Here is an 18,757-nt window from a genome sequence, read left to right on the forward strand (position 1 = left end):
TGACTATAACTCTATGAAGTCAACAAAAAACAGAAGTGAACGTCTCAAATACTGTCATACAGAAGGAGACCATTAGGTCCATCGAGTCCATGCTGGGTCTCGGAGCAATTCTATTCCCCTGCTAATTTTTCTTGTAACCAATTCTCCCCACATTCCCATCAACTCCCCCCAAGTTTCTACCATGCACTTAGGTGATACTTTACAATGGCAATTGACCTGTCAACCAGCACATCCCTAGTATGTGGGAGGAAAACGGAGCACCTGGAGGAACCCCACTTGGTCACAGAGAGAACGTGCAAACTCTATACAGACGACAAGAATGTGGGTGGGGGGTGGAAGGGTCTGGGGTGGGTCAAGGTTGAACCCCAGTCGCTGGAGCCTGGAGGCAGCTGTTTTACTAGCTGTGCCACAGTGGCACCCCACCGTGCCTTTCAAATAGCATTCTGAGTATTTGGATATTTTGTTTGTAACAGTTTGAACTTTATTAGATGCATGAAGTGGAGATTCTTTAAACTTCCAGTTCCACTTGAAATAGGCATACTTTCCTTGTGCTGATCAATTCGGCAGTGCCTATTTCTTCCCACATAGTTTCAGAGCGGTGAGTTTACTAGTTGGATCTGTGATGGAGTATTCATTGAAAGTGGTTACTTTTGACTGCAGTTATACAAAACCAGAGCCTCACTGCTCAGTTCACTGGGACTACTATTCATTTATTATTTACTAATTCTCCATTATTTGTGCAATTTATCCATAGGCTGGGAGTCATTGTAAGAACATTCCAACGCTAGAATATGGGTTCCTTGTACAGGTAAGTTCAAGGAAATCGTGTAACCAGTTAATTAAACATAGTGGGCATTCTTGCAGTTTTTATGCCTCCTATCTTTTTCTGATCTTCTCTGTTGCTTTTTATTTACAAGTTAATGAACTAGAAATTAAGAAACGAATTATAATGCTGTAAGAACAAAAAAAGACCTCACAGTTGTAAAGTGAATGTTACATCATTGTTGCAGCCAGTGAGTTTGGGGCAGAGAAAGACTTGAAGCAATCTGTTTACTTAGCAAATGGAAATTAGTCAGTTGAAGCAGAGTCTCTCCGAACTGCAGCAAACCAAATTTGTGAACAAAACCATAGCAAAGTCTTCTGATAAAAGCAGGATTATTTCTCCCTGGAAGTGAGAAAATGGTGAAAGGTTACATTGTACATACTGCGTTAGAAAGTCAATTGGACTCCCACAGAGGGTGTAGCCTGCGGGCGTGATTGACAGATGTCTTTAATCCGACTGAGTCTTGTAGTATCCCCTTATGGTCTCTTCTGGTACCCTGCTGAGGGCAGAGACCTCATCCTCAGACTGTTAGAGGAAGGGAAAGAGTTCTTGCCACACTGAAAAGGATTAACAAAGTTCAAAGTCAAAGTCGAGTTTATTGTCATATGCACAAGTACACGTATGCACAGGTGCAGTGAAAAACTTACTTGCAGCAGCATCACAGGCACATAGCATCAGATAAGCAGCATTCACAAGAAAAAACATAAATTAAACATAAATTGTACACAATTTTAACAAGAACACATTGAGAACAAAAACAGTCCATTGTGGTGCAAAGTGTTCATAGTGTCGCTATACTGAGGTAGTGATTAGGGTTGTACAGGTTGGTTCAAGAACTGAATGGTTGAAGGGAAGTAACTGTTCCTGAACCTGGTGGTGTGGAACTTCAGGCTTCTGTACCTGCTGCTCAATGGTAGCTGGAAGAACTGAATGCAGTAATATTGTGATTATTGGTCCAATTTTAACTATAGAATTATTCTACTTCCCCCACCCTTTCAGCATGTGCTTCCTCGAAATAAAAGTCAAAGTCAAAGCTGAGTTCATTGTCATGTGCACAAGTACATGTTTGCACCGGTGCAGTGAAAAACTTGCTTGCAGCAGCATCACAGGCACATAGCACGCATCTTTGCTCTTCTTCCCTTTCCTGAAGTCAACAATCATCTCTTTAGTTTTACTGACATTGAGCGAGAGGTTGTTGTTGCAGCACCGCTCAACCAGGCGTCCTATCCTGCTCCTGTACGCTGACTCATCGCCACCTGTGATTCGTCCTACAACAGTGGTGTTGTTGGCGAATTAGTATTTGGCATTGGAGCTGTGCTTAGCCACACAATTGTGTGTGTATAGGGAGTAGAGCAGGGGGCTAAGCATGCAGCCTTGAGGTGTACCTGTGTTGATGGTCAGTGAAGAGGAGATGTTGTTACCAGACCTCACTGATTAAGGTCTGCCGATGAGGAAGTCAAGGATCCAGTTGCAGAGGGAGGTACAGAGGCCCAGGTCCTGAAGCTTGATGTTGAGTTTGGATGGGATGATTGTTTTAAAAATTAAGTTTTAAAAATGTCAATAAATACCATCCATGAGATTATATCATCGATGAGATGACTAACAATTATTGATCATCCCTTTGAACAGAATAGCTGACTAGGCCATCTGAAGAGGCAGTAAAGAGTCAACCAATTATCTACGGGTATAGAGTCACGTATTGGCAGCCCAGGCAAGCATAGCATTAGTGGAACAGATGGGCTTTGATAACATTTGGTACTTTAATAATCAACATTATTACTTTTTATTCCAAATATCTGATCAACTGAATTTAAATTCCCAGTTGGTGCAGTCATACTTTAAGTTGTACTTCTGAATCATTATTCCAGGTCACTGGATGTTGATGAGTACACACCATTTCCTTTGGGTCAGCAGTCTTGTGATTGCAACATCTGCCTTGCATCTGTAACAAAACGTGAAATCTGTAAATAGGACAGAGGAACAAAAAAACTTGTATTGGTTGCAAAATCTTTTATGTCCCTTGGAGATTGTCTCCATTCACCAGCTGCAGGGAGATAGGAATCACGTAAGAGGAGAGGCAGAACTCTGTAGCACCTGGAGCTTCTCAGAGATTGCTGTTGAGAGGGGACGACTCAGAATCAGGTTCATTATCACTGACTTGTATGACGTGAAATTTGTTGCTTTGCGGCAGCAGTACAGAGTGAAGACATAAATTTACTATAAGTTACAAAGATAAATAAACAGTGCAAAAAAAAAGGAATAACGAGGTAGTGTTCATGGGTTCATGGACTGTCAGAAATCTGATGGCAGAGGGGAAGAATCTGTTCCTGAATTGGTGAGTGTGAACCGTACCTCCTCCCTGATGGTGGTAACAAGAAGAGGGCATGTCCTGGGTGGTGAGGGTCCTTAGTGATGGATGCCGCCTTCTTGAGGCACCGCGTCTTGAAGATGTCCTCGATGGTGGGGAGACTTGTGCCCGTGATGGAGCCAACTGAGTCTACAACCCTCTGCAGCCTCTTTCAATCCTGCACATTGGAGCCTCCATACCAGGCGGTGATGCAACCTGTTAGAATGCTCTCCACCGTACATCTGTAGAAATTTGCAAGGGTCTTTGATGACATAACAAACCTCTTCAAACTCCTAATGAAGCAGAGCCGCTGGCGTGCCTTCTTCATGATTGCATCAACGTGTTGGGCCCAGGATAGATCATCCTTCAATGTGTGGCAACATGAAAGTATTTTGTCTTTAAACATTTTAATGAACTTGCTATATTCAATGACAAGATATAAGTAATTGGAGTCCTTGTCTTTCAATAGCTGCCTCTGTGTAGCTGCAGGTGACAGTTAATTCTTCCCAACTTGTCTGCTTTCCTTCCAACTCCTCTTAGATGTTTCCTATCTCCTTGTGGCTGGTGAAGTGGAGAGCAGCACTGGGCAATGGTTGCACGTGTAAACATTGCTGGTGACATCTAATGACATACCAGAAGCAAGTCTGCTTTAAATTGGTGAGCATTACCATCTTTGTATTGGCTTTCAACTGGCCAAACCCTCGAGAAGATGGTGAAGAAGGCATATGACATACTCGCCTTCATAGATCGCGGCACAGAATGTAAAAGTTGGGATGTCATGTTGCTACTTCACAAACACTGGTTCGACGACATTTGGAGTATTGTGTGCAGTTCTTGGTTGCCCCGCTATAAGAAGGATGTGGTCGCTCCAGGGAGAATTCGGAGAAGATTCTCCAGGATGTTGCCTGGATTGGGGGATTTGGGGAGCGATTGGATGTGATGTCAATGTGTTGTGTTCTGACTCTGAAAATCAATACGTTGAATCAAAGGAATGAATTTCAGAGACAGAGTACCGTGTGCTGATTAGACGTGTTTATACTATCACCAGAGATGAATTTCTAAGGCCAGGTCCACTGATTTCCTGTTGTAAAGGAAAACCGTCATACTTGGCTGGTCTGGTCTATTTGTGATTCCAGATCCACAACAATGTGATTGATTCTCAATTGTTCTTTGAAATACTCCAGCATGCTTCAGGGGAAATCAGGGAAGGGCATTAAATGTTGGCCTTACTGTCGATGTCCATATCCCATGAACAAATTGCAAGGTTCCCAACTGCTAGTCTTTTCCAGATTCCTGGTGGAACACCATGGGTTAATCCTATCACTTGACATACAAACCCAACATTCTTGCCTCTTTTTCCAGCTCCCTTAACAATTGCCCACTCCCTCAACATTATCTCCAATTTCATGAGTTTCCAACTCTGTTGGCAGTCTCCAAATGAATAGAGAGCACCAAACAATCTGCTGGAGGAACTCAGTGGATCAAGCAGCAGCTATGGGAGGAAAGGACTTGTCAATATTTGGGGTCGAAACCCTGCATCAGTGCTGATTGCAGGGTTTCAACATGAAACGTTGACAATTCCTTTCCTCCCACAGATGCTGCTCAACCCATTGAGTTCCTCCAGCAGATTGTTTGTTACTCCAGATCCCAGCATCTGTAGTCTCATGTGTCTCCAATGAATACGCTTCTCTTTGTCCCCCTCTGTGTGTGTTACAACAATTCAATGCATCACATCCCTTACGTGAGTATCCTGAAGGATTCACTTAATTACGGGGAGATTCATTTACATCTTCACGTTTTTTTTTCAGACCATGAAGTATGCAGAGCAAAGGATTCCCACACTGAATGAATACTGTGTTGTGTGTGATGAACAACATGTCTTCCAGAATGGCTCAATGCTGAAGGTAAGCATAACCAAATTGGTCTTTGCAGTTTGACAGACATAGAGTGGAGTAGCTTTGACTCAGTGCAGGATCATGGAGTTCTGGAATAGTGATGGACCTTCTCAAACACCAAATTTGTAAACATAGCCAGAGGTTTTGGCCATGTGAAAGTTTGCCCAGTGTCCTTTCACAGAAGAGGGAGGGTCAGAGGGCACACCATTCCTCACAGTCTCTTCTACATTGTCAGGAATCTGTTCCAGGAAATGTTCACACCTTCAGCCTTGTAGCATATGGGAACAGTTCGGTTAATATATCAATGTTTATGTGATTTCTAAACAAAAATAAAATGACAAGAAAAAGACAATCTCACATTTTGGTACACACACAACTACATGCACATGCACATGCACCCACACACACACAGACCCCTACCTCGACACACACCATCAGCATTACACACACATACAACCTTTCCTCCACACACACCCTCAGCCTCAGTGCATGTACACACACACACACCCACATACAAACCATTACCTCCATACGCACCCTCAGTGTAATATGCACACACACACAACACACACACACACACACACACACACACACACACCATTACCTCCATACACACCCTCAGTGTAACACACACACTTACCTCCACGCACATCCTTGACCTAACATATACTGTATACACACACACACACACACACACACACACACACACACACACACACACACACGTGCGTACACACACACAAACAGTACATACACACACACTTTTACCTCCACACATGCCCTCAACCTAACCCATGCGCACACAGTTTCGAGATGTGTTTTGGTCTTAACCCCAGAGATATTTTAACTCATTCTTCATCCATATCTTAGCAACTGGTGCTCTGAGCAGTTGCTTTTACTTCTGCAATTTTGTCAGCTTCATGTTAATAGCCACAATGGTCTCTTGACTGTTTCCTAACCTCCTGACAATTCCATTCCCATGTCCACTTTTCAAATCTGTTTCCGAAGTGTCTCCAATCTATTTGTCATTTTGTCATCTATTGCATTCCAAACTGAAATTGATCGATTTTTGGACATTAGAGGAATCAAGGGACATTGAAAGAAAATAGTGTTGAGGTAGATCAGCCATGGTCTTACTGACTTATAGAACAGGGTGGAGGGGCTGAATGGCCTACTGTTCATATTTCTTCTGTTCTTAAGTTGACCTACTGAGCAGATGCCACAGCGGTGCATTGTCTGCATAAGTTGAAGTTGATGCATTGAGCAACCAAGCCATGACACTCCTACTGATAGCTGGAGGTTGATGTGTAGCGGACTTGACCATTTTCTTTCTTTGCTCTGCTACTCCCCAGCCTGCTGTATGCACACGGGAGCTCTGCGTTTTCTCATTCTACACACTGGGAGTGATGTCTGGAGCAGCAGAAGAGGTGGCCACTGGAGCAGAGGTAGGTAAACCAACTGGAACTGATCTAGAAATGAGAAGCGTTTAGACTCCTGCTGTGTCTCCACATTAAGGCCATCATTCTGAGCCATACAGATCAGACTCCCAGTGAGCTAAATACCTTGGGATGGCCAAAAACATCAGCTAACTGTAACAAACAAAATGCTGGAGGAACTCAGTGGGTCAGGCCGCACCTGTGGGGGGAAATGGACAGTCACTGTTTCGGGTGGAGACCCTTCATCAGGACTGAAAGAGATAAGATATCTTTATTAGTCACGTACATTGAAACACACAGTGAAATACATCTTTTGCATAGAATGTTCTGGGGACAACCCGTAAGTGTTGCCATGCTTCCAGCACCAACATAGCATGCCAGCAACTTCCGAAAACGTATGTCTTTGGAATGTGGAAGGAAACCGGAGCACCCGGAGGAAACCCACACAGACACGGGAAGAACGTACAAACTCCTTACAGACAGCAGCCAGAATTGAATCCAGGTTGCTGGCGCTGTAATAGCATTATGCTAAAGAGTAGAGGGGAGATATCTTTCAGTCCATATGAAGGGTCTCTACCCAAAACATCGACTGTCTATTTCCCTCCACAGATGCTGCCTGACCCGTTGAGTTCCTCCAGCATTTTGGTTGTTGCTCCAGATTCCAGCATCTGCAGTCTCCTGTGTCTCCATCAGCTGAGTGTGTCTGAGTGCGACCAGTTGCTCGAGGTCCACCGACCGAGATTTGATTGGTCTCGGTTATGGTGTTTCTCACATGGTCACTCATGCACCAACATTAGTTTCCCAACCAAGAAACCAGAGGGCAACAGGCTCTCACAGAGCCTGATCTCAGCGAGGGACATAACCTCTTCAGGCCAAGAGACTTGGGGAGAAATTAAAAGTTTTACACAAATAAACACACCTTTAATTGAGAAAATGGAAGTTTTTCCATGTATTGAATTAACTGGCAGATTAAAAAGTAAGCCAATTAGAAAGCCTCAACCAGGGTGGCTTTCGATCAGTGTACTTCAAGGAAGATGGGGTGGAGGTTAAGTCATGAATCCCGAGTTTCTGAAGGAAGTTATCTCCAACCATTTCCTTAAAATGGGATGAAACTGATAACACACATCACGTATTCCAGCACAGGCAGCCCCCAGGTCACGACAGGGTACTGTTCCTGAGAACTGTTTATAACCGAACAGTTTGTCAGTCGGAAATGAACAGCCACGGTGTGTGGCAGAGGGTCACAGAAACAGCGGTGACGGGGGAGCGCACAGGCACGGGAAGAGCAGCTGCGAGTGAGCGAGTGAGTCTGCTCAGCCCTCCCGGCTCTGCTTGGCTCCTCTCAGCTCCTGATCCCCTGATAGCTGTGGTGGGGAGAGAAGACACAGGGAAATGCCCCATTCCCACCCGGCAGAAGATGCCTACAGCTCCACAGCAGCCGACCAATCCATCTCCATCCATCCTGCTGGTATCCCCGACACTCATTCATATGTACAGAATGTCCATAAGTTGGACATTCGTAACCTGGGGAGGACCTGCAATCTCTGAATTATTTTGCTGTGTTTTGGATTTTTACCCGAAGGACCATCCAGTGAGACATCTTCATAGTGGACTACTTGGCATCTATCATAAACTGAGCATTAGTCCAATTATTTTTAAGGTCCAGTGCCTTCCCAAAGATGGGTAATTGTCACAGGACTAGTAATCACTGAGTTCAAATGCCCATCACAGTAGCAATTAAACTTAATTAAATAAATTCATTCTGGACTGAAAGGCAGATATTGAGACCTGGAATTGTCTGACTGGGGTAATTCCTGAACAACTGATCTTCTTGAAGAGCAGCATGATTTGAGAAGATAGTGAATGCATGTTTTTGTTAACTCCTGGTTTGTTCTCTCCACCAGTGTCTTTGAGGGCTTCCATTCTATACAAGCCACAATGCTCCCAAAATTCCTGTTAGCAGACCCAGTTCCATCCATCCCAAGAGCTCTCAAGCCTTTCCAAGTTCCTGTGGATCATGACAGTCTATCTGAAATTCTTGTCTTGCCTTTTAAATCTTTTCAGGACTTCGCAACACTCAACCTCTGATCCTCTTCTTTCTTGGGTCCTAGTTTAGCTTTTCGAGTCTGGCCACTTGTGTCTCCCCTCCTCTTCAAGCAGATTTCCTGCTACCCCTCTTTCAATTCCTTCTTTACAGTACATAGGAATTACTTTCCTTCAAATTGTTGAGGATCAAAGCATTTGAAGCCATGAATAATGTTGAGTTTGAACTAAAAATAGGGAATTCTACGCAAAGAACTATCCCAAGGATTTTTGCTTCCAGGTAGTGGACCTATTGGTGGCAATGTGCCGAGCTGCTCTGGAGTCACCCAGGAAAAGCATCATCTTTGAGCCTTATCCTTCTGTTGTGGACCCAAGTGATCCCAAGACACTTGCTTTCAATCCCAAGGTAAGGCATTTACACAGAACAGTACAGCACAGGAACAGGCCCTTTGGCCCACGATGTTGTGCCAAACTAATTAAGCTAACAATTGAACATCTAACTAAACTAATCCCTTCAACCGACACAAGGTCCATATCCCTCCATTCCCTGCACACTCATGTGCCTATCCACAAGCCTCTTAAACGCTTCCATTGCATCTGCCTCCACCATCACCCCTGGCAGTGCATTCCAGGCACCCACTACTCTCTGTGTAAAACAAAAACTTGCCCTGCACATCTCCTTTGAACTTACCCCCCTTTCACCTTAAATGCATGGCCTCCAGTACTAGACCCTTCGACCCTGGGAAAAAGATACCAGCTGTCTACCCTATCTATACCTCTCACAATCTTACAGACTTCTATCAGCTCTCCCCTCAGCCTCCACCGCTCCAGAGAAAACAACCCAAGCCTGTCCAACCTCTCCATATAGCACATGCCCTCTAATCCAGGCAGCATCCTGGTAAACCACTTTGGCACCCTCTGCAAATCTTCCATATCCTTCCTATAATGGGGTGACCAGAAATGAAGGCAATACTCTAGATGTGGTCGAACCAGAGTTTTGTAAAGCTGCAGCATAACTTCCTGACTCTTGAACTCAATGCCTCGTGTAATAAAGGCAAGCATGCCTTTAAAAGAAAGGCATTTACAGAAAATGAATGGTGTCAATCTCCAGTGATCAAATCATAGATAACTTGCATCTGGGGGACAGGGAGTGCCTCTCTGACCTCCTGTAAATCTTTTAGCCACTGTAGGCAGGAGATTTTTGGCCCTTTTAATCCAGTCTTCTGAGTGTTTGCCCCCATTCCTTCCTCTCAAGTTGGGCAAATATAAAGAGAACAATTTTTTAAAGATGTTAATACACTAGCATGGTCAGTAAGGTGAACGATTACATTGAAGTCAGTTGATCAAATCACAAGCTGCACCTCTTAACAGTGAAGAATGAGAATTTAGAAATTTAGGACAGTGATTTGCTTAATTTTCCTTTCTTTTATTTTCTATTCCTGTTCAATCCTGGTAGTTTTGTGAAAATCTCCTCCTAAGCCTTTATAGCTTTAGCAGCTGTGTTCAATTTTTTTTTAGCAAGTATTAGCAACTTCATATTAATCTCAGCCTTAAACTGTGCTGTATTACCAGAGAGACTATTTGCCTTCACAACCATTCCTGTGCACAATAACACCACTGGCAGCCCCAATAGACATGGGGAAAGATACACTGTGACCATGATTTCTTGTTTGGAAGAATTTCTACCTAACAATCGTGGAATTTTAAGAATTGCCATTGAGGAGTTCCTTTTGATTCTGCGTGCGTCGGAATAGTAATGCTTCCCATTCCCTGCCTTGTACCCCAAGATTCATTGTTCAGTTTTCAACAATGATTCCAATTTCAGGTAAACTGCTCCCTTTTCTCGGTTGTTTTTTCTCTCTCTCCCTGATCTACCCAGTTCTTCCTACACCCAGCCCAGCCCCATCACCCTGTTTCCCCCTCCTCCACCCGCTCCATCTGCCCGTCATCCGCACACTCCCTCCACTGGGTTCCTCCCCCCCCCCCCCACTGTTCCCATCTGCCCTCCCCACCCCCCTTATTGAATTCCATGGTCCACCTTCCTCTCCTGTCAGATCCCATCATCTGCAGCCCTCTGTCACCTCCACCCATCACCTCGCAGCCCCTGTCACTATTTCCCATCCCCCCTCCTCAGTCTGCCTACCGCCCCTCCTCACCTGGATCCACCTATCACCTGCCACTCCTTCCTCTCAACCTCTTTATACTGGCTACCTCCCTTCTATCTTTCAGTTCAGATGAAGGATCTCGACCCAAAATGTCGACTATCCATTTCCCTCCACAGGTGCTGCCCGACATGTTGAATTCCTCCAACATCTTGTTTCTTGCTGCAGATTCCACCATCTGTAGTCACTTGTGTCTCCAATGATTTGAAATCTTGTGTGAGGGAATTTCTTCTCATCTTTGATGTTGTTGGTAGTTTAAGACATTGTGAACTGTTATATTGTGTGTCTTATTATTTTCCTGTTCCTCGCTTCTAGAAGAAGAACTATGAGCGACTGCAAAAAGCCCTGGACAGTGTGATGTCAATCAGAGAAATGACACAGGTATGTTACTATGCCTATAGAACACAGTTGCTATTGTGTTATTAATAATTGATAATCTGGAAATAATGATAGGCAAAAGACTTGCTTAATTAAAATCCAAAAGTACAGACATTTTGCAAGTTGTTAGATTTTCAATGATATCTGAGGTAAAGCACAGATTAGCTTCACATGTAGAGATTACTATTAATTAGTAACTGCAATCGTGTTTAAGAGTTGGGCATTTTCTATGGAATGGCAGGTTTAAAACTACTGATTGATCTTTGATTGACAGGTCATATCCTATCAAAATGTTCTGTTGTACCAGCCACAGCCAATAACATTTATTATCCTGGAGCATGCTGGCCTCCTGTACCATCCAGGCTTTGAGTAGTTCAATGTTCTTGCCATGAAAGGAAACCATTAGGAAGAGAAGAAATTCACCTACTCTTTATGATATTTCATTCTGTCTACTGTGGGAAACCAGATACACTAACAAAACAATATTGAGCTGCATTGTCTGCTAAATCAAATGTTAGAATGCAAAGAAATAGTTTGTAATTGATCTCTTGGTTATGTACTCACGATGCTTTCAACCTCATGACCATTAATATCAAATGTTGCTCCTTGCTAGGATGTCCCCCTAGCGCCTGTCACATTCCCAATGGTTCTCCATCCAGCATTATCAAGGATCATGTTCTCCAATTAGAGAAACCCAGCTTGATTAAGCCTTGCTTTTTGGCTCAGATCTCTTTGGATTGGTCCACACTCCCCAAATGATCTTTAACCCTTTGACTCATCCAATCCCTAAATGGTCATCCCTTATTCCTTAATCTTGAGCTATTCAAATACAAACTTGGCTCTATCTACAAACTTAAATTCAGTGACAACACTGCCATAAACTTCTGTGTTCGGCTCTGGCCTCAACTGGATAATTTTCGTTGACACTCCAGTCTTGTTCTGAGTGAGTTCTGCCTTGTGACTATCTGTTCTCTGGAAATGGGACCGGTCCCATGATACAACCAAGGTTGAGTAGGAGAGTTATACTGGTGACTGAACAACATGTCTTTTAAACTGTGTTGCTAAAAAAGATTAACTAGTCATTTACCTCCATGCTGTTTGTGGGATCTTGCTATACAAAAATTACCCACCATGTTTTGCTAACATAAAAAAAGTGGATTTTTAAATAATTTGATTGTTGCAAAATTATCCCAAGAATAACCAAGGTATTTGATAAAGGAATGTTCCTTCTATCTTTGGCTGAGAGGAAGACTGTGGGAGATGGACTTGTGTGTGGTGCAAGGGAATCCATGATACCATTTCCGAGTTTCAAGTTTATATCTTTTGATCCTGGGGGATGGATTGGGACCATGCAAAATAGGTGGACTCCCTGCTCATCTTTCTCATGAATTATGCTCCATGTTGGATATTTGTCTTTAGGCAGGTTGATGGAACCAATTCTTTGGTGCTGAGTATATTGGATCATTCCGTGTACTTCTGTTCCTGCAGTTGCCCAGTTACACCACAGCCATCTGTGCTGCTGAAACTCCAGCAGAATGTTGCAATCGTATAAGAAATCTACTAGAATTTCTTTTTGCTGGAATATTTCCTTCTTGGGAAATTTTCCATTGGCATCATGGCTTCTTCTGTCAGCTGTTAATTCCTTGATGTCAAAGATAAATTTGTCTTTGCCACTTAAGTTTAAGAGATGTTGTTGATGGAACACCTGATTGCTTTCTCTTTCAATAACTTTTCATTTTCATTCAGTAGCAATCCCTCAAAGCTGAGGGTGATTTTCGCCCCAAGGAATAACGCACCTGTGAACCTGAAGATGGCTGATGAGGCAGATCTGAGATTGGTAGACTTATAGAGCCATTACAGTGCAAAAAGAGGCCATTCAGCCAATCAGATCCATGACAACTCCCAGCAGAGCAGTCTCATCAGTCTCATTCCCCTGTAGCCCTGTAACATTTCCTCTGACACATGCTCATCAACTTCCCCTTTGTTCTTTTACCAGTTACCTATAATAAGTGGTAATTTGTAGCAGCCAATTATCTGACCAGTACACCTTTGAGGAAACTGAGTACTCCATGGAAACCCAAACACCCAAGGAGAGAACACGCAGCCAGCACCCAATGCCAGGATCGAACCCAAGTCCCTGGAATTTAATGCGCTGCAAACCCAGTGTGGAGTTTGCTTGTTTTCCCTGTAACTACATGGGTTTCCTCCAGATGTTTCAGTTTCCTCCCACATCCCAAAGACATGAGGGCTGGTAGGATGATAAACAAAAATAATCACAGATGCTAGAAATCTGATATAAAAACAGAAAATCTTGGAAACTCTCAGCAGGTGAGGCATCATCTGTGGAGATAAATAGTTTCAGGTCTGAGACCCTTCATCAGAATGGTAGGTCGGTTAATTGGCCACTGTAAATTGCCCCTAGTGAGTGGTAGAATCTGGAGAGGTTCATGGGTATGTGGAGAGAAGAACACAGGATTGTAGTAAATGGGTGCTTGATGGTTGGTGTGGAGGACTTGGTGCGCCAAAGGGCCTGTTTCTGCGCTCTGTGCCTCTTGGTGACTGAAAGTAGTGAACTGTATATGCTTGTTAGGGTTCTGTACTGTGTTACCACATTAGTCAAAGACAGAGTTTATTGTCATAAGCACAAGTACATGAATGCACAGGTGCAGCAGCATCACAGGCATTAGAGACACAACACCCACAAGAAAAGCGTAAATTATACATAAATTATACAAAATTATACAAGAAAGAACACAATTAGGACAAAAAAAGTCCATTGAAGTGCAAAGTGGTCAAACCTCCTTAACCATCTAAGAAAGTAAAGACACTGGCACGCCTTCCTTGTGATTGCATCTATGTGCTGGACCCAGGACAGGTCATCCGGAAAGATGTGATTGTACAAAGTGAGAACAGAAAAGCAGAACAGTTCAATGAGGTGAACATCAGAGAAAGAGCAATAGCCTCTCAAACCTATACCACCATTCAATAAGATTATGGCTGATCCAGTCTTGAATCTTGTCCTTTACCTTCTGATCTAATGGATTTATTTCTTTCTAAAGGTGCAAAGATTTCCCAACAGTCTTTCACTTGCCTCATTATTTATTACAGGGATCGTATCTGGAAATCAAAAAACAAATGGACAAGTTGGACCCTCTGGCTCACCCACTGTTGCAATGGTAACTCAGTTCAGTGTGTTGTAGTTTCTTCTGGTATTGCACACATGTTTCTATTATATTTATTAATAGTTTATGCACTGCTTAAAATGCAAATGATCTATTTGTACAGAGAAAATTGTTGACAATAGGATTCAAGCTTCAAATGGTATCAGTAATATTAAACGAAAGGAGAAATAATCCAGAGACACAAGAGACTGCAGATGCTGGAATCTGGAACAAATATCAATCTGCTGGAGGAACTCAGCGGATCAGGCAGCATGTAGAGGGAAATGGACAGTTGAGCTTTCAGGTGGAGACCCTTCATCTGGACAGCCCAGACTCAAAATATCAACTGTCCATTTCCTCCACAGGTGCTGCCTGACCCATCGAGTTCCTCCAGTACAATGCATCCAGTTGCATTGTAGGTGCCTGTATAGATTGGTAGGACATCCTGATGATGCTCAGTAGGTGGAACGTTAGCAGGTTGCTTTTAATCGTTTGGAAGCTTAAAATGTGCCATTAGAGCAAGAATGATAATTACCAGCAAAAGTACACATTCAGGCAGTCCCTAGATTACATAAGGGTTCCATTCCTGAGAACTGTCCGTGAGCCGATTTCTCCATGTCAGAAGCGTCTGCTTTCTGTACTTATTCATGTTGTATCTCTCTACATACACTTGCTATAATTCTTTCATATTCACCGTAACACTACCCATAATTAAACTAATGGATTATATACTGTATCCAGTCATTAATTAATACCATGAAATGTTTTATTATTGTCATTACATTTCAAAACTGCTTTAAAAATATTGGGAGAATTTGCATAAAGTCAGTGCTTGTGGTCACATACACAAAAACTAGATTTTTCCATGAATTCATTTCCTATTTAATTAAACTTTAAAATAAGCTCTGCAACGTTTGAGCATCCCATTTTCCAACCAGTAGAAATCTCAGCAGGCAACACACACAGAAAGTGCTGGAGGAACTCAGCAGGTCAGGCAGCATCTGTGGAGGGAAATAAGCAGTCGACGTTTCGGGCCGAGACCCTTCATCAGGACTGGAAAGGAAGAGGGCAGAAGCCAGAATAAGGAGGTCAGGGGAGGGGGAAGAGCATACGCAGGCAGGGGAGAGGTGAGTCCAGGTGAGCCAGTCTCTTTGGGTGCTCTGGCAAGAGAAACTATCCTTCCTGTGAGGGTAAAATCTGTTACATTAGGTGAGGCCCTCAGGACAGGTGGTGCAATGTATTGGTATTGGTTTATTATTGTCACTTGTACCGAGGTACAATGAAAAGCTTGTCTTACAAACTGATCGTACAGGTTAATTCATTACACAGTGCAGTTACATTGAGTCAGTACAGAGTGCATTGATGTAGTACAGGTAAAAACAATAACAGTACAGAGTAAAGTGTCACAACTACTGAGAAAGTGCAGTGCAATAAGGTGCGAGGTCACGACAAGGTAGATCGTGAGGTCATAGTCCATCTCATTGTATAAGGGAACTGTTCAATTGTCTTATCACAGTGGGGTAGAAGCTGTCCTTGAGTCCGGTGGTACGTGCCTTCTGTTACCCAATGGAAGAGGAGAGAAGAGAGAATGACCCGGGTGGGTGGGGTCTTTGATTATGCTGGCTGCTTCACCAAGACAGCGAGAGGTAAAGACAGAGTTCAAGGAGGGGAGGCTGGTGTCCGTAACGCTCTGGGCTGTGTCCACAACTCTCTGCAGTTTCTTGCGGTCATTGTTTATTGTCAAGAATTGAAACCCTCAAAAGGTTTTCCTCAGAGCTTCTTCCACTCTGAGACGATATTCAAATCTTTCAGTGGCAAAGCTGGACAAGTGGAGCTGCTGACCCTCACCTCAAGTAACCTGGGTTCAATCTCGACCTCAGGTGCTGTCTGTTTGCATCTTCTACCTGTGACCTTGTGAGTTTCCCCAGGGTGCTCTGGATTCTTCCCACATCCCAAAGATGGTTGGTAGGTTAACTGGCCACTCTGAATTGTGTAGGTGAGTGGTAGAATCTGGGAGTGGAGGGGGCATTGTGGGAATGCAGGGAGAATAAAATGGGATTAGGTTACTATTAGTGTAAATGGGTGGTTGATGGTTGGCATACACTCAATGGATTGATAGGCTTGTTTCTTGTGCTGTATGACTCTACAAAGTCCTGAAAGTAGTGTCTTGCGGACATCTGAAGTTTTGAGTCATTGCATTGCCGATTTGACTGCTTTGTTTTGTCCATCAGTGGGAACGCAGCATTGGAAAGAGCAAGCTTTTGGCCTCTCATTGCTTACGAAATCAGCTTTCCTGCATAAAGTCATAGATCGCCACTGTTATTACATTTCTGGGGCTGGAAAAGTGCTCCTGAAGTTGCAAAGGGTGTTATATCAATGCATAAAAACAGAAAATTAGAACATAGAACATAGAAAACCTACAGAACAATTCAGGTCCTTCAGCCCACAAAGCTGTGCCGAGCATGTCCCTCGGAACTTCTCGAAAATTCTGGGAACTCTCAGCATCTCTGGAAAGAAGAACAGCTAACAGTTCAGGTTGCAGACTATTCATCAGAATTGAAACGCAAGCTCTGTTTCTCTTTCAATAGATGCTGCTTGACCTACTGAGCACTTACAGATTTGCTGGATTTATTTCAGACTTCCAGCATCTGCAATATGTTTTGATTTTCTTTATGTAAATGAATGTTATTTTGAACTTAAATAAGGGTCCAAGGTCAATTGTAAGGAAACAGATCATAAGATAGTCCCTCTGTCAGTGGGAATTTGAAAGTGTATGGAAATGTGCCCTTTGTCTCCAAAGGTAAACACACAATATAGTGGCAGCTGTACATTGAATTCTACAACCATCATTTACTTTCACTGATGTTCAACGGAACTGAATTTAGAAGAAGGATTCAATGCACAGCACGCTTGCTGCAAAAGATTGAGGATGAATTTCTACATCTTCCCAAATTTGACATGAATTTCAACAAAGTTTCCCAATAAGATTAATCATTGACCTTAACTAGTTAACAGGTGCAGGAAGAGAGGGGATGGAGAGGGAGAGAAATAGCCTGGGCAAATGCACCGAAAAATAACAATGCTTTCTTCTTTATTTCCAAGGATTATCTCCAGCAACAGATCACACATTGTGAAACTTCCACTCAGCAGAGTAAGTGGTTTCATTCCGTAAAATTAATCGGGCTGCGTTTGTGTGTGATAGAAATGTAACAGAGGTCTCAGTAAAGTGAAAAAATGAAATTATTCTGCAGGAAATCACGATACAATAGTTGATGGAATTATGCAACTTAAAGTGGTGAAGCATGTAGTGCTACTGCCTCATTGCTTGCGTAGTGTGGGAAAACAGTCTAACTGTGTGTGCTGCCATGACTTCGTGAACCTGCCATGTCTTTTATCTTTCACAGCAGTTGAAATTCATGCACACGTCGCATCAGTTTCTTCTACTGAGCAGTCCGCCAGCCAAGGAAGCTCGGTTCCGCACAGCCAAGAAGCTCTACGGCAGCACGTTTGCCTTTCAGTGAGTGGCAGATCTCTGTCTTGTCACCATCGGTGGTTTGATCCCTCCTTGGTGCTTCATTTTCATACTCTCGGGTGCAGCAGTTTGCAGACAGAGTGGTTCCGTCTCCTTGCCTGAACTCCATGCCTGCAGTGTCTGCCCACCTGTCCTCACCTGACTGAGCTGACCCTCCATTCCCAAGCACGCTGCTGTTAAGTTGAGCAGGATGCAAGCATGAACTAAGCCTCAGGTGGTGGATCCTGAGGCCTTGTTTCCCAGAAAGCCCAATGGCCTTTGTCAGATGCCTCTGAATTTTTAAGTGTCTCATGTAGCAAATAGATGCAAATAGGCTGTTAATTAAAATTATTTTTGAAAAATAAATTTAAAGTAATAATCTTAATTTGAAGCACCTTAGAGAATTGGGAAGTAACTGGAAACATGAAGATAAAATAATCCATTTACCTGTACTTATCTTTTTTGCCTAGGGTCACCAACCCAGTTCAAATAAATTGGGTTAGGTTTCTTATGACAGAGCCATTGAGTCATAGAAATATATAGCACCGAAGCAGGCCCTTCGGCCCAACTGGTCCATGCTGACCAAGATGTCTATCTGAGCTAGTCCCATTTGCCTGTGTTTGGCCCATATCCCTCTAAACCTTTGCTAACGATGTTCCTGTTCGAATATCTTTTAAAGATTGTAATTGCACTTGCCTCTACAGCTTCCTATGTAGCTCATTCCATATACCCACTACCCTCTGTGAAAAAGTTGCCCCTCAGGTCCCTTTTAAGTTTTTTCCCTCTCACCTTAAATCTATGTCCTTTAGTTTTAGACTCTCCTACCATGGGAAAAAGGCTGTGACCATCCACTTTATCTATGCCCCTCATGATTTCATATACTTCTATAAAGTCACCCTTCAGCCTCCTACGCTCTAAGGAAAAAAGTCCCAGCCTATTCAGCCTCTCCTTCCAGTCCCAGAAACAGCCTTGTGAATCATTTCTGCACCCTTTCCAGCTAA

General features: G+C 43.2%; 1 protein-coding gene across 1 annotated transcript in view; it reads left to right on the top strand.

The window, feature by feature from the left end:
* The window catches only part of LOC127585132 (protein mono-ADP-ribosyltransferase PARP6), a 122,652-nt gene that overhangs the window by 77,442 nt on the left and 26,453 nt on the right, over positions 1-18,757 (top strand). Inside the window, exons 11-18 of the mRNA XM_052042314.1 lie at positions 755-808; positions 4,979-5,074; positions 6,418-6,510; positions 8,825-8,950; positions 11,022-11,087; positions 14,193-14,260; positions 17,348-17,396; positions 17,650-17,762. Coding sequence (XP_051898274.1) covers positions 755-808; positions 4,979-5,074; positions 6,418-6,510; positions 8,825-8,950; positions 11,022-11,087; positions 14,193-14,260; positions 17,348-17,396; positions 17,650-17,762 — 665 coding nt within the window. The remainder of the gene's footprint in view (positions 1-754; positions 809-4,978; positions 5,075-6,417; positions 6,511-8,824; positions 8,951-11,021; positions 11,088-14,192; positions 14,261-17,347; positions 17,397-17,649; positions 17,763-18,757) is intronic.

The sequence above is a fragment of the Pristis pectinata genome, chromosome 32, assembly GCF_009764475.1.
Source record: "Pristis pectinata isolate sPriPec2 chromosome 32, sPriPec2.1.pri, whole genome shotgun sequence".
Taxonomy (NCBI): domain Eukaryota; kingdom Metazoa; phylum Chordata; class Chondrichthyes; order Rhinopristiformes; family Pristidae; genus Pristis; species Pristis pectinata.